This window comes from Staurois parvus, unplaced genomic scaffold (genome assembly GCF_062004578.1).
Source record: "Staurois parvus isolate SC_StPar_1 unplaced genomic scaffold, SC_StPar_1.0 ptg000011l, whole genome shotgun sequence".
NCBI classification, from domain to species: Eukaryota; Metazoa; Chordata; class Amphibia; order Anura; family Ranidae; genus Staurois; species Staurois parvus.
The window spans coordinates 23,011,967-23,028,128 of NW_028317807.1; the positions used below are offsets into that span (position 1 = coordinate 23,011,967).

The following is a 16,162-nucleotide window of genomic DNA, read 5'->3' on the forward strand; positions in this document are numbered from 1 at the left end:
AGCGCTTTACACATATATATATTGTACATTCACATCAGTCCCTAACCCTCAAGGGGTGTACAATCTAAGCTCCCTAACTAACATTCATACATACACATACTGGGGCCAATTTAGACAGGAGCCAATTAACCTACCAGCGTGTCTTTGGGGTGTGGGAGGAAACCGGAGTACCTGGAGGAAACCCATGCATGCACAGGGAGAACTTGCTTACTATGTGTGAAATCTGTGAATGATCACAGAGGTCACATGGTACAAGGCTATTCACAACAGTCCTGTACCATGTGACAAGCTGTGACCAATCACAGCTCACTCAGTAGTTCTCAATGGCTGCAAGAATGCAGCTGGAGAGAAGGAGAAATGGTTGCTTTATGGGTTTAAAAGCAATCAGTGTAAAAAGAAAAAAAAAATCTTCATCACCCCCCACAAGTAGTACAGTGTCACCATGGTGACACTGTACTGCTAGGGTGACAGTATGTAAAAAAACAAATATAAAAAAAAAATGTAAAAAAAAGTTTAAAAATTATAATTTTTGGTTAAAAACTAATTTGGGTTATTTTGTTTTACTAAAAATATAACGGAATAAATGTTGGCCAAGATTTATGATGAAATACTAATTATTTGCAAAATTTTATAAGAAAAACACTATTTTTCTAAATTTTTGGACTTTTTAATTTACATAGCAAAAAAATAAAAATCCCAGTGGTGAATAAATACCACCAAAATAAATCTTTATCTGTCTCAAAAAAATGCTAAAAAATTCATATGGGTACAGTGTTGCATGACCGCACAATTGTCATTCAAAGTGTGATAGCACTGAAAGCTGAAAATTGACCTGGAAAGGAAGGGGGTAAAAGTGTCCGGACATGAAGTGGTTAATGCTGGTGAGTACAATGGAGGAGGACCACACATAGTAACACACTCCGCACAAGTCATTTAGTATTCCAGCTTAGGCTACAAAACCATCATTACCAGACAGGCCTATGACGCTGAAGCTGCTGGTTGCCATGGTTACTAGTCGCCACCCTCACTTCCTGTCCTTTGAGCTTGTGCTTCCCCGGGCTCAGCGGCCCCGTGTTATTAGTTCCGGTATGAGCGGTGTCCTCCGCTGACTGCAATCATGCGCTCGCTGGCCGGCTTCTTCCTGGTGCTAGGCTGCGCTACCTTCTATCTGTATGTGCTGAGCACCCGGCTGCGCCCTGGCAGAGGTCAGGTAGCCGAGAGGTGGGTGCTGAATGGGTGGGAGCAGGCACAGAGGGTTAATGCAAGGGAGTCATGGGGTGCCTCCCATTGGGACTTCACTGATCCAAACAATTACTGATACCAATATTACTGAGAATCCTCATCAATTGGATGTAATCTGGTGCTGTATTTATTACCAGTATAATGGCATTGTCTATATTTATTTCCTGTATTAATGGGATTGTCTGTATTTATTACCAGTTTGGCTCTGTTTCCTATATTTATGGCATTGTCTGTATTTATTTCCTGTATTGATGGTCAGTCTGGGCTCTCTCCTCCTGCAGGATCCTTCTCAGCCTCCGCCATGCACAGGTCACTCCAGGGTCCACTCTGATTGCTGCTGTCAAAGTCCATTCCAGGGAGATCTGGGATGAGGTCAGGGTTCAGGAACTGACAGAGAGAGGAAAACTAAACTCTGATTTCCATCACAAAGAAAAACAAACTGATCTATCTTATTTTTCAGAAGGTGGTTTGTGATATAACAGTCATCTGATATTTTGAAGTCCGTTTTTGTCCAGCGATAACGGGACAAATGGCAGGCTGGTTAATGAACTGCAGCGACAGACATTTAGAAATGCATTGATGGAATAAGTGGGATCGCTGACAAGTCCACAGATCTCCCCAGAATAAATGTATCAAGTGACATGTTGAATCCTGGACATGAAAGTGATGCTGGCGATCCAGGGTGGCCGGGCCAAAGCTAAGTTTAGGAGAAGCGTGTGTATGTGAAATCAGATAGGGAATGACATGTTCAGATCAGACGGGAGGGGGCAGAAGGCTCATATGGGAACATGGCAAGTCTTGACTGTTTACTTTATGGAATCTCATAGTGCATACAAGACATGGGATCATTCTGTGGTGTTATTGGGAGAATTCTAATTTCAGTGTTTGGTTTTCAAATTTGAATTAAAGTGTATGCAATCCCTAAAATAAAAAAAATGTACCGCCATTAGAATTTGAGAGCTATGTGATTTTGGAGTGCATGTTTGCTTCGGTGGCTTTGTGCCTGATGATTAGTTTGCAGAATCCAAACCTATGTGTGTGAGCCCTCCAGAAAGCGGTCACCTGTATGGGCAAATCATCTGTGACCTGAGCATTCCCCAACCTGCAGCCTTATGTATGCATAAGGGACATCTTGACAGATGTCAACCCATGACAATGTGAGGCTAATTTACTAAAACTGGAGAGTGCAAAATCTGGTGTAATTGTGCATGGTAGCCAATCAGTTACTAATGCCTGGTACACACAATGAGAAAACCAGACAAAAATAAATGCATTCAGGGCGATCGTCCAATAATCTGATTGTTAGTACACAGCGGTCGAGAGCAAATCACAACAGTTCATGCGAAACTATCCAAAGGGACAAGCAGGAAAATTTTCTTAATAAAATAACAGAACAAACAATATGCATGTAATTAGTATTTGTATGAAAAAAATCAAGTGACCGGGACCAAGTATACGTTACAATACAATACTGTACATCACTTTTGAAGTTGTATTCTGTCTTACAAGATTTTATGTAACTTTAGTAATCTATTCATTTTCAATACGAGGCCAGCATGCAAAAAAAAAAAATGGACGATCATTTATCAGATATTCTCATTGTGTACTAGACAGTACTTCAGCTTGTTTAATTCAGTTTTGACAAATAACCTAGCAGCTGATTGTTTTCTATGCACAGCTGCACCAGATTTAGCACTTTCCAAGTTTACTAAATCAGCCCCTGTGCCAAAATATGCATTATTACACTCATTGACATTCAATAAAAACTACAATATATTGGAATGTGCCTTACAACCAAGCAATGCACGCTATTATTTGTCAACACATGTTGACATGCATTGTGGTGCATCTCCATTTATTTCAATGGAAAAGGAATCAGGAGGAAAATCACATAAGTGTGAGAAGATACTCAAAATTTATGTAAAGCTAAAACCTTTTTTTGGCTAACATTTGGAAGGGTTACAACCCAAAAGTTTGTTGTCTGTGTCCTGTTTGAGAGATTTTCCTTCACATCCTGGAGTTGATTTACTAAAGGCAAATAGGCTGTTCACTTAGCAAGTGAATTTTCCCCAGAGCTTAGTGAATTGGGTGAAGCTCTGCAAACTTTCATTACCCAATCATATGCATGCAAAAATGCAGTTTTTTTTTACTTTCCTTGCACGTGATTAAGTATTGTTTGCAAAGTGAAATGTCACCATATTCACTAAGCTAAGAGGAAAATCCCCTTGCAAAGTGAGCAGCTTTTTTTGCCTTTAGCAAATCAACCCCCTGTCTCAATGGTGCGACATGAAGTACACATAAAAGAAAATCTCTACAAAATTAGGGGAATTTCTTTTTTAGGCAGTTATCACCAGAACAAGTGTCCCTCATTGCTTGTCCTGGTGACATCCGTAAAATGTTTGATTTCCTGTTGCTTTCTGTCTCAGTGACTATGTTGATCAGGCCAACATGAGGTGGCATCTAGTACACTACCAGTATAGATGCAGAGACCAATAAAAACTTAACCGGGGGTACCATTCCTCCCTTACTTTATTAAATAGTAAAAAAACAAAGCTATTCAGGTATACTTACACTCAAATAATGTATTTAATTTTCTATTTGTTTTTGTTGGTGCAGGTCCCTGGTTTTCCCTTCTGACTTAGATGAACTACGGGAATTAGCTGACTTCCTGCATGAGTATAAAAGAGAGCACCACGGCTACGTTACTGTATTGTTCTGCAGTGCGTACTTGTACAAGCAGACTTTTGCTATTCCAGGATCCAGCTTCTTGGTAAGAGTCAGCGAATAAAGGGGTGTATTTAAGGAATGATGGCCGACAAGCTCTACCCCTTTACAGTGGATATAAAAAGTCTGCACACCCCTCTTAAAATGTCAGGTTTCTGTAATGTTAAAAAAATAAGACAAAGATAAATCATTTCAGAACTTTATCCACCTTTAATGTAACCTATAAACAGTACAACTCAGTTGAGCAACAAACTGAAATTTTTAGGTGGAGGGAGTAAAAATAAAAAACTAAAATAATGTGGTTGCATAAGTGTGCACACCCTTAATCTAATACTTTGTTGAAGCACCTTTTGATTTTATTACAGCACTCAGTCTTTTTGGATATGAGTGTATCAGCATGGCACATCTTGACTTAGCAATATTTGCCCACTCTTCCTTGCCAAAACACTCCAAATCTGTCAATTGCGAGGGCATCTCCTGTGCACAGCCCTCTTCAGATCACCCCACAGATTTTTGATCGGTTTCAGGTCTGGGCTGTGGCTGGGTCATTCCAAAACTTTAATCTTCTTCTGGTGAAGCCATTCCTTTGTTGATTTGGAGGTATGCTTTGGGTCCTTGTCATGATGAAAGATGAAGTTCCTCTTCATGATCAGCTTTCTAGCAGAAGATTCTTTGGAAGCTCTCTGTGGACCATGGCTTTTGCTGTAGGATGCGAATAAGAAAATGTCAGGAAAGACCTACTAGAAAAGCTGAACTTTATTTGGAGTTAATCAGAGGCACTTTAAATGATGGCAGGTGTGTACTGACTTCTATTTTACATGTTTTTTAATGTGATTGCTTAATTCTGAACACAGCTACATCCCCAGTTATAAGAGGGTGTGCACACTTAACCTGTTGGCGCCGGCCGAACGCAAATGTGCGGCCTCCCGGTGTCTGGGCCTAGACTCCGAGAGGCCGCACATTTGCGCTGTATTAAAAAAACCATGCTGAGAGTGTGCTCCCTGCACGCTCCCAGCACACATGTCCGGTACTCACGGAAAGGTCCCGATCTCCTCTTTCGATCGGGACCTTTCCCGATCGTGACGGCGTGTCACCGCGGTCACATGGCCATAAGCCCCGCCTCCCGGCTTCTGAAACCCTTAAAGGGCCGGGAGGCGCCGGTTCTAAGGGATTGAGCAACCACATTATTGTAGGTTTTTATGTTTACTTCCCCCCAAAAACAAAGATTTCAGTTTGTGTTTCAATTGAGTTGTACAGTTTATAGGTCACATTAAAGGTGGAAAAAGTTCTGAAATGATTCATCTTTGTCTCATTTTTTTTACACCACAGAAACCTGACATTTTAACAGGGGTGTGTAGACTTTTTATAGCCACTGTATCTAGCAACCATAATACATGTTTTTATATTAAAAAAATAGAGCTGAATTCCAGACAAATATAGGAAAAAAACAATGCAGTTCTGTAGTTAGTAAACAACCTTAAATATATGTTTATATTCAGCTACAAGTGTTAGTATCTGTTTTGATACCAGACTTCTGTATGCAGTTGCACTCAGACTAGGAGAGGGAAGGTCAGAACTAGCAGCAAATCAGAGCTGATAGTAAAAAGGGATGGATAGAGTGACATTCGTCACTGTGCTGCTTCTTCATTGAGTAATCAGCAGACCTGGAAATTTGTTTTTGACCAAGCTGTGCTACTGCTGTAGTGAAGGTTGGGACAACTGTCTGACAAGGGGGTACCTTGGTTACAAATTTGTTGTACGGTAAAACCATTCCCATATATTACAAATTTAGTTTTCCTATAATTCAGGTTTAAAGGCAGAATGTGCTATAGGAGACACTATTCTGTATGTTTTATATTGAAAACTTCATTGTACATCAGTCCAAAGCTTGCAGCGAAAAAAGACACATTTTACTAGAGTCACGCTTCTTGTCACTGCTCCCTGCAACCCCCGTCCCCTTTCACCACCAGTAAGGTGAAAAAAATGTCTATCAGCATGGTTTGGGGGTGGTATAAAACAGTTTAACAGTGTAGCATTTATAATTATACTGTGTCCTTCTATCATGTAAGTTGTCTCTGCTTTATCCTGTGCCTCTGCAGAATCTGCTGGGTGGAGCTCTGTTTGGACCGTGGCATGGCCTGTTTCTGTGCTGTACACTAACTTCATTGGGTGCGACATTCTGCTACCTGCTCTCTCATGCTTTTGGCAAGCAGATTGTGGTCATGTACTTTCCAGAGAAGGTATTGATGCTGCAGAGAAAGGTACGTATCCATATGTGATTATACATTTACCAAAATGTGGAGGGCCAGCACTTTCTGCCTCTCTAAACCAGCTGTTTTGTGTCATCCTTCAACTGCAGGCACACTAACAAAGCCAACCATCAAAGCTTCACACAGCATGCCTAGTCCATGGCAGGAGCATTTGGAAAACCAAAAAAAATGATGGACAGTTCCCTCTTAGGGAGTTGTCATCATGGAAAAAGGTTCCCCCTTTAGCTGTGATAAAAGTGAAATATTGCATTACCCAATGCAAACTAATAAATATGTAGTGGAAGGGACTGCCTGATTGGATACAAATTAAAGTGATTGTATAGGCAGAGATTTTTTTTTTTCTTTTAAATAATAAACATGACATACTTACCTTCTTTGTGCAATGGTTGTGCACAGGGTAGCACCGGTCCTCCTCTTCTTGGGTCCTTTGCCAGCTTTCTGGCCCCTCCCCCCACTGAGTGCTCCCATAGCAAGCCACTTGCTATGGGAGCACAGATACGTGCTTGCTCTGTGTGACCATAAGACACACAGGACATGGCTTGGCCCTGACCCCCTACTCACTCCTTACTAGCTGTGATTGACAGCAGCAGGAGCCAATGGCTCCCACTTCTGTGTCTGAGCCAATGATGAGAGAGAGAGCTAAGAGAGCCGCTGATCTTGTACACATCACTGGATTGAGATCAGGCTTAGATAAGTATGTAGGGGGGCTGAGGGGAGCTGTTTGCATAAGGTTTTTTCCCCTAAAGCAGAGAATACATTAAGGTAAAAAACATTCTGAAATCAAACATTTTACGGATGTCACCAGGACAAGCAATGAGGGACACTTGTTCTGGTGATAACTGCCTAAAAAAAAAAAATTCCCCCTAATTTTGTAGAGATTTTCTTTTATGTGTACTTCATGTTGCACCATTTTGGACGGGGTTGATTTGCTAAAGGCAAAAAAAGCTGCTCACTTTGCAAGGGGATTTTCGCCTTAGCTTACTGAATATGGTGACATTTCACTTTGCAAACAATACTTAATCACGTGCAAGGAAAATAAATAACTGCATTTTTGCATGCACATGATTGGGTAATGAAAGTTTGCAGAGCTTCACCCAATTCACTGAACTCTGGGGAAAACATTCTTTAGAACCACTCACGTTATATGGATAGTTCAGGTATGTCTTCATTTTACAAAATGTTGGTAGATCCAAAGTTGATTATATAGAGATGATGGTTAGATTGTAACATGTATAGTGAAGGAAAACATGTATAGTGACCCTTAGATGTGTGTGTTATAAATTCAATAATATATAGGGTAACCATTTTACACATTTAGTCCACCTTTTGTGAATGTTTTATGCTACACCTATATTTAAGGTGTAACCTGAAAGTTAGTAACATTTCCCAACCCCCCACATTTGAAACTGGCTTCCACTTACCTGAATTGTGTGGTTCTTCCCCCTGAAGCATTTGATTTCCTTTTGAATTCACTGCGGCTGTGCATGGCTCCACCTGCACAGCCATGGCCTCCGTTCATGCAGATTTGTAAATGGAAGAATATCTGTCCCATCTGGCACCAGTGGGGCATGAGTGTGGTGATATGACTGCACTCGTCCATTCATGACTTCCCCCAGCCGTATAACGGAAGGTCAGTACAGACTAGGGGTTGGAGTCAGCTGCACTGGTCTGCAGGCCTGAATGCATGGCATTAATAAATGCACATTTTAATTTTTGTCAATGTGGGTGCATCTTTTTTTTTGCCATAGGGTGGACTACGTCTAAAGAGTTCATCATGTGACAATAAGCTGGGTATTGCAGTGTACATTTGTTTATGTATCTCTGACTTATTCAGCAGAATTTTAGCAGAGAACACTGTCCAGTTAACATCAGTGTCTTCCCACACAGAAGCTTACTATGTAATAAACAAGCTGCTGCGCTAATTTAAAATATTTTACAAGGCACTGAAATATACACGAGAGCACAAAAATATCTCCCTTCAGAATTTTGTTTGATCATGTTAAGAATATGTGAATGTCTGATTCGTTAAATACTGTTTACTTTTTTCTAGATAGAAGAGAATCGTAGCAGTCTTTTCTTTTTTCTCCTTTTCTTGCGCTTGTTTCCCATGACACCTAATTGGTTCCTGAACTTGTCTTCACCCATTCTGAACATCCCAGTGGGGCAATTTTTCTTCTCTGTCCTTATTGGTATGTACTGATAATAACCGGTATATTTACAATTGTTCGGTTTTACACATTAATAGTCCTGAACCTCCTTTGTCTTTTACACTGAACAGGTCTGCTGCCTTATAACTTCATCTGTGTCCAGACAGGATCCATTTTATCGAAGATCAAATCTCTAGATGACATGTTTTCTTGGGGTACATTACTGACACTGTTGGCTATAGCTCTTGCGGCTCTAATCCCTGGCGCTATTGTCAAAAGGTTCAGCCAACAAAGCCTGGCACCGGAGAAAAAAGGACACTTGGTGAATGGCAGAAAATTCACGTGAGCTCTCTCAGTGATTGCAGTTCTCATTCAAAGAGACACTAAAGGAAACACAAAGGAATCTATTTATGGGTGACATCTCTCACTGTGTAAGGAAGAATCAGTCTCTCCTTGCAGTGAAAGGAGAACTAAGTCTTAGTTTTCTCTGTAATTATCAATCACTTTTTCAGCCATCCTTTTATATTCTGTGTATTGAGAGCCAGAATTTGGGTGTCCTTCTTTTACCTCTTTTTGTATGTCTCAAATGTATTGGTGTTGTTGGTTCTGTAGATATATTTGCAGTAGGGAAATAAGTGGGTGATTCTTTGAGTTTTTATATAAGCTGCCCACACACTTGATGTACAGTATATGTAGTATCCAAAAGCTGCTAAACATCTAAAAATATATACATATTCAGAAATGCAGCGCTATTAAATGACATATATAATGGTGACTTATAAAACAACCAAAATATAGATATAAATATAAAAATGCGCTGTGGAGCACTACAATAAAGGTGCTAATAGCATCTGGATATGACGCATAAGGTGCGATAGTGACATCCAATATTGAAATAAACGTCCAATATATCAACAGGTGAACTTCCGTGCTTCCAGTGGATGTGAGAATGAGTATATATTGCACTAACCAGACAGCACAATTATAAGCGCATTTGAGTACATAAACCACTCCTTGTCATCAGCATCCTAGGGGTAACCTCGGGGATCATCTGGTATACGTCCGCACATCAGAAGATCATCCGACTGCTACTCTCCAGATCTCCAGGATAACTCCAATCCAGATGTATATGGACCAAAAAATGTACTAAAGGAATCCACCTTAAAATGCCACACGTGTGGCTGAGGAGGATGGAACCTGAGCTGGCCTGTGGAGTGAAGATCCTCCTGAGGACACAATAGAGAGAAGCTATGATCTGCCTGCCAGATGTCAGAGATGTCCTGTCATTTACAGAGTACTTCTGGGTTGGACTATGGCAGTGTTTCTCAATTCCAGTCCTCATGGACCCCGAACAGGTCATGTTTTCAGGATTTCCATTATTTTGCACAGGTGATTTGATCAGTTTCACTGCCTTAGTAATTACCACAGCTGTTTCATCTGAGGGAAATCCTGAAAACATGACCTGTTGGGGGTCCATGAGGACTGGAGTTGAGAAACACTGGACTATGGGAAGAAGTGAAGGAGCACCAAAGACACCCTGTGACTTAAGCATTTTAAGGTGGATTCCTTTAGTACATGTTTTGGTCCATATACATCTGGATTGGAGTTATCCTGGAGATCTGGAGAGTAGCAGTCGGATGATCAGCTGATGTGCGGACGTATACCAGATGATCCCCGAGGTTACCTCTGGGATGCTGATGACCGGGTGTGGTTTATGTACTCAAATGCACTAATAATTGCGCTATCTGGTTAGTGCAATATATACTCATTCTCACATCCACTGGAAGCACGGAAGTTCACCTTTTGATTTATTGGACGTTTATTTCAATATTGGATGTCACTATTGCACCTTGTGCGTCATATCTAGACGCTATTAGCACCTTTATTGTAGCGCTCCACAGCACACGTTTATATTTATATCTATATTTTATTTGGTTGTTATATAAGTCACCATTTTATATGTCATTTAATAGCGCTGCATTTCTGAATATGTATGTTTTATGAGGGTTGGAGGCTGACCTTTTCTGCCAGCTGCTTATTCTGTTTTACCCAGCACTTGTATACCTATTTTTACTATCTAAAAATATATATCATCTCATTTATATCATCTCATTTAAAGCCCAATTTTGCACAATTACACCCTTGCACCCTTCTCTGACTAATTGCTGGCAAAAAAAACCCTAAAATCTAAATTTCCTTTTTACTTACCTAAAGCTGCAGTCATGTGACAATCAGGTCCCAAGTCTCCCATTCTTCTGTTTACATCTTGTTGGGTCCTTCTTGGGTCGTCCATGTCACTGACTGCATGACATGGACACTTCTTATTGGTGGCCGCAATGCTTCCAGTGGTGGGTTCCTCTCACTTTGCTTCAGAGGCAGTGAGGGGACCCATCCTTGAAGAGATAACAGGTGGGAGAAGAGTGCCCAGTCCCCAGAGCAGGAAGTAAGCTTTGCACATAGAGGAAACTCAATATTCAGCAATTACACCTTCGGATGGGCTAGGAAGATGTATTTGCAAGCAACACTGATGAGGAAAGTAAGTCCTGCACAAATGCACTATTAAAATTTATATTGTAACTATTTAAAGTGGAAACCAAGGAACTAGAAGAGATAGTGTAATGGAGAAAAATAACCTATAATCAGGCACTTGATACCATTGATTTACTTTCTATATCTAAAGATACAGCCTAGGAAGAATGACAGCAGAAACGTGCGCTATGAACATGCAATGAGGTCTCATGAGAAAGGTACCAGGGACATCTCATGGGGCCCCCTTCTGACCCCGGGCCCTCGGGCAGTGCCCGAGTTCCCCAATGGTCAGTCCGCCCCTGGGCGGTACTATACTTGCTCTCACTTTTTAGTAGATAGAGCTAGATGTAGAGGCCCTGATGTCACCTAATGTTTCCATATGTCAGTGCTCACTCTCAGCTATAGTGGCTCCAGAAGTGGTAGAACCACTGCTATTTTAATGCAGTGTCACAAATGCAACCCTTAGTAGGTGTTACCCAGAATAGGTCTGAGAATAGGTGCCTCTTACATGAAGAATGGTGGCTTCAAAGAATTTGTGTAATAGATAAATAATATAGGGGGTAAGGATTACAACAGATGAAAAACAATATTTACATTGATATCCATTTTATGTTCTATAAGATGCACTTATTTGTATAATATATGTAGGAAAGGGACAATAAATTCAACAACTAGTTTTATACAAAAGACAAATGTAATATTTTTAAATGTTTTAGGAACTTTTAAAAATGTAAAGCCCAACTACAGCTTTTTGGGAAAGCTTAACAATAATATCCATTAAAGAACAGTGTAGCAGTACATGGTACAATCAGCGGCATAAAAGACTCCTAGTTCCCAGTTCACACAACATTTACATTCAGTATGCATTACTTGCCAAGTGATCTCCCATTACTTTTTATAGAGCATTGCCCCATAGACCTGGCTGATCTCTGTTCACCTCTGACATACAGCAAAGATGGATAGAACATTGGACAGAGTTCTCCATTCTGGGCTCTTGTGACGCAGACATCAGTCTCCCAATATGTTATATCTACCTGTGTATAACCACATATTTTTTAATCAGTAAAAGGAGAAAACAGTTGCATGAACTTAGCTTTCTAGGTAATGTGCCAATATCTTATTAAAGGGAACCTTTTAATGACAATATTTGTGAAAATGTTGCTGTATTCTGAGAGTGGTTAGATTAGAATAGATACTTTTGAGAAAATGGCAGCTGATTTTTAAGTGGAATCTTTACTGATACTGGACATTGTTTATGCCCCAAGCTGACTAAGTCAAGCTGTAGGATCGGGATTGCTGTTGGGCTGCTTAATGATTAGTGGACACTATGTGACATGTTAATGCCAATGGCAGTATTCCCCGCAGTGTGCTCGGGCTTTATCCTCCAATAGTATATCTGCTTTTTTTATTACAAGTTAAGGGGTAAATATATTCAAGCTGTCACAACAGGATATAAACTTATCTTGTTATCATAAGAAAAAATGCACAGTATTTCCAAGCTCAGCAAATAGCAATTGTATTTTCAGGGTCAGATCACACAAACCTGGCAGGTTGGTTTAATATTGGTTTCTTTTAATCCTTTGAGGCTTCCAGTGGTATGAGTCTATGGCAGAGTTTCTAACCCTGGTTCTCAGCTTCAACCAGAGTTCTGCAGTATATTCTGCTAAACTACATCATTGCTCTAATTTTTGTTCCCTTGCCCCTTCGCATTGGATACACTTTGTGTTAGATGTCTGGTCTCCTGCTGCCATCTGAGTTTCCTTTCGCCTGCCCCTATGTCACTACACAGGGCACAGTAGAGACATAGGGGTCAGTCAAAGGAATCACGGTGCACTGCTGGGAACGCAAGCTTCCAACACTACTGGAAGTATTAAATGTGAAGATTCTTCAAGTGGCTGTAGCTCTTGAACATCATTTAGATCAGAGGAACAAGCGGCAGGACAGGTGAATAAGAAGATGCTTTCATGCAGGTTCTCCTTTTTTTTTTTTCTTTTACCCTAGTAACAGGCACTTTATTGATCTCGTTTTTAATTGTATCACATATAAACTGACAATCTAATGGCAAGAGTGAGACTAATAAAGTATGTAAATCTTAAAGTGGAACTAAACCCATCAATTTAATGGTTTCAAAAAACAAGTTATCACGTGCAGCACCATAGCAACAACAGATCAAACAGAGGCTAAGATGGCAGCTAAATAAATAAACATATAGTGCCGCACTTCCTTTTAAATGCCCCAAAAACACATGTGAATGCAAACAAATATAATGAAATATAGTGAACAATCCTAATTGCAAAGTCTCTTAATAGTGTTGCTTCTTCAGTTTCAAAAAAACTCCATAGCTCTATATCTTCTTAAAACTTCACCACCACAAACACCAGATGTGCCCTCACCTGGAGTTTTTGACCTCACATAAAGGTAGGTCAAAAAACGCATGTGTCCCTTGAAGCAGACATATAATGGTGGGTATATCTTGTATATAGAATTTTCCTCCAGTAGTGACCGGTCCCTTTAATCTTTTCTCCTCCACTCAGCATGCATATGTCAGAAAAACCGAGTAAAACACAATAGTGCTTTATCCTTTAAACACACTGCTTTATTAAAAACATAAAAATGGCCACTCACATTGTGTAGGTGCTCAATCGCACCTGATATTTATGCACATATGGATCCAAAATTACCCTTCATAAGTATATACAGGTAGCCTCCACTTCCCTGATGTGTAGTATCAGTGTATTGGCAGACCGCTAGCGTCATGACGTCATCAAGCCCCTCCCCTATGTGTTGCGCCACAGGGTCACATGGCTTCCTCAGGGGGATATGATTGACCCTGTGGCAAAACGTGTAGGGGAGGGGCTTGATGATGTCACAACGCTAACGGTGTGCCGATACACTGATTCTACACATCAGGGAAGTGGAGACTACCTATATATGCTTATGATGGGTAATTTTGGATCCATATGTACATAATATCAGGTGCGATTGAGCACCTACACAATGTGAGTGGCCATTTTTATGTTTTTAATAAAGCAGTGTATTTAAAGGATAAAGCACTGTTGTGTTTTACTAATTTTTTCTGACATATGCATGCTGAGTGGAGGAAGAAGGATTAAAGGAACTGGTCACTACTGGAGGAAGATTCTATATACAAGATATACCCACCATTATATGTCCGCTTCAAGGGCATATGTGTTTTTTGACGTAACTTTATGTGAGGTCAAAAACTCCAGGTGAGGGCACATCTGCTGTTTGTGGCGGTGGATTAAGTTTTAAGAAGATATAGAGCTATGGAGTTTTTTTGAAGCTGAAGAAGCAACACTATTAAGAGACTTTTGCAGTTAGGATTGTTCACTATATCTCATTATATTTGTTTGCATTCACATGTGTTTTTGGGGCATTTAAAGGAAGCGTGGCACTGTATGTTTAATTAGATTATGCACATGTTATGAGTGTGTGTAAGTTTGAACTGGTTTCTGGATTGTAGCTATTTAGTTACACTCACTGAATAAGTCACTATAGGGTGTTATAATATGTTTTGGCTGCTCAAGAGAATCAGTTGGTTATAATTGTGCACTAAGATGGCAGCTGCCTTGGCTGTAAAGGAGAGGTGATTTTAGTTCTACTTTAAGAGAGAAATTGTATGAATGCATTCCCCTATCAATACAAACTGTTACAAGTTCCTTTAATTCATGTAATTGCAATATTCTGTAGCAAATCCCTGGTGGTCCTGCCAGTTGCCTTGTCTTCCTGTGGTAATCTGACCACGTCAAATGCAGAAGCAGATCCATGCTGGCAAGGTCAGTTTGCATCCTTCAGCTTTCTGATCAAAGCTACAGGATAATGTTCCAATGCACAAAGTGCCTGTGTTTCCATAGTCAGATTTGCCACCATGGCTCCTTCTCTGCTTGATTGACATAGATGGGTAACAATTCCCCTACTGTGCTGCAGGTCTTTCTGCTGCCCACCCTCAGGCAATACAGCAATGCAGACACACCCCCTGCACCCAGGAAAAGTGATAGAAACGTTTTTCATAGTATCATACCGATACTTTCCTTTAGTTCACTTTACATATACTTTAAAGTCAAATTTGGAGAAAAACTGCTCCTTAGTATTGGATCACATCTCATAGCTCCAATGTATGCTGGGCATTAATCTATCAATAAAAGCACGTCTGCATTGATAAATTTGGTAATTTGAGGGTGGGTTGTTCATTTTGCAACCAGTATTACCTCCTATGTTCTCTTGTCCTTATACAGAGTCTAAGGCTGGCCATACATGGGTCGAAAATTGACTGATTTTTCGTCCGAAAATTGGACCTAAGAATAATCGGCTGATTTTCGCTGTTAGTGGGTCAATGGCACCTGCCGATTTTTGTGGTTCCTCCCCTTTTTGGTGATCGGGCATGTTGGAAAATTAATGAAAAACGACCGATTTTCGACTCAATGATCATCAAATTGTACGATCGTTTTTCCGAAAAGAATATGGACATGAGCCGTGACCTGGAAGGAACAGAAGTTTTGCATGTTATATGGGGTGAACTTTATGACTTGGTCTGCCGATTTTCAAAATCAATGATGGCACCATCCGAGTGAACAACGTTTCTGATTTTCGGATGAAAAATCGTTCGGAATTCGAACCATGTATGTCCTGCATAAAGATAGGTGTACACAAGTGGTGAGGAGGCACCTGTTTTAATATTGAAAAGTCCACACCACTGCGCCACAAGCATGTGGATTGCTTGCATTTGCAGGCAGTTGCAGCACAGCTCTATTCACTTGAATGGCTTGCACTCATCAACGATACTGTCTGCTGAAAGAGACGGGATATCTTTTGCCATAGCTGTGAAGCAATGCATAGCGAACAATGGCATATGCACACCCCCCTCCAGCTGCCTTTGCAGTTTAAGGGGTTTAGTAAAACCATGGCTCAAACACCTATTTTTACCACCTCACTAAATGTAAGTGTAAATGAGCCCTAAGAGAGTCCGTAATGCCAAAAGTAAAGTGGGCACAATTTCCTTGCTGCTATTTGTATACATATCTACAAGTGACTGAGTAATGCTCAGGAAAATCGATTAATCAATAGCTACAGGGAAAAATATGATTATGGCTCACTGGGCTCACCAGAGAGAAAGACAGCCTGAACATGGTTAGAGTGGGTGCAGGCAAAACATTTTTGTATATAGTCAGCTGCGTGAACAATGTTGGTTACTAACAAAACCATCCTGTACTTCCTGGGAAATTGTAAAGG

General features: G+C 40.5%; 1 protein-coding gene across 1 annotated transcript; it reads left to right on the forward strand.

Annotated features, from left to right (window-relative positions):
• Positions 1-1,067: 1,067 nt before the first annotated feature.
• Positions 1,068-9,158, forward strand: TMEM41A (transmembrane protein 41A). The gene is made up of 5 exons (XM_089671673.1): positions 1,068-1,221; positions 3,859-4,012; positions 6,066-6,227; positions 8,287-8,425; positions 8,515-9,158. Exons 1-5 carry the CDS (start codon positions 1,118-1,120, stop codon positions 8,727-8,729), a joined length of 774 nt encoding a protein of 257 aa, XP_089527799.1. The 5' UTR covers positions 1,068-1,117; the 3' UTR covers positions 8,730-9,158.
• The last annotated feature ends 7,004 nt before the right edge of the window (positions 9,159-16,162 follow it).

Coding starts and splice junctions, on each gene's coding strand:
- TMEM41A (XM_089671673.1), top strand. CDS start 1,118: ATGCGCTCGCTGGCCGGCTTCTTCCTGGTGCTAGGCTGCGCTACCTTC. Junction 6,228..8,286: donor TATTGATGCTGCAGAGAAAG/GTACGTATCCAT, acceptor ACTTTTTTCTAG/ATAGAAGAGAATCGTAGCAG. Junction 8,426..8,514: donor TTTCTTCTCTGTCCTTATTG/GTATGTACTGAT, acceptor TACACTGAACAG/GTCTGCTGCCTTATAACTTC.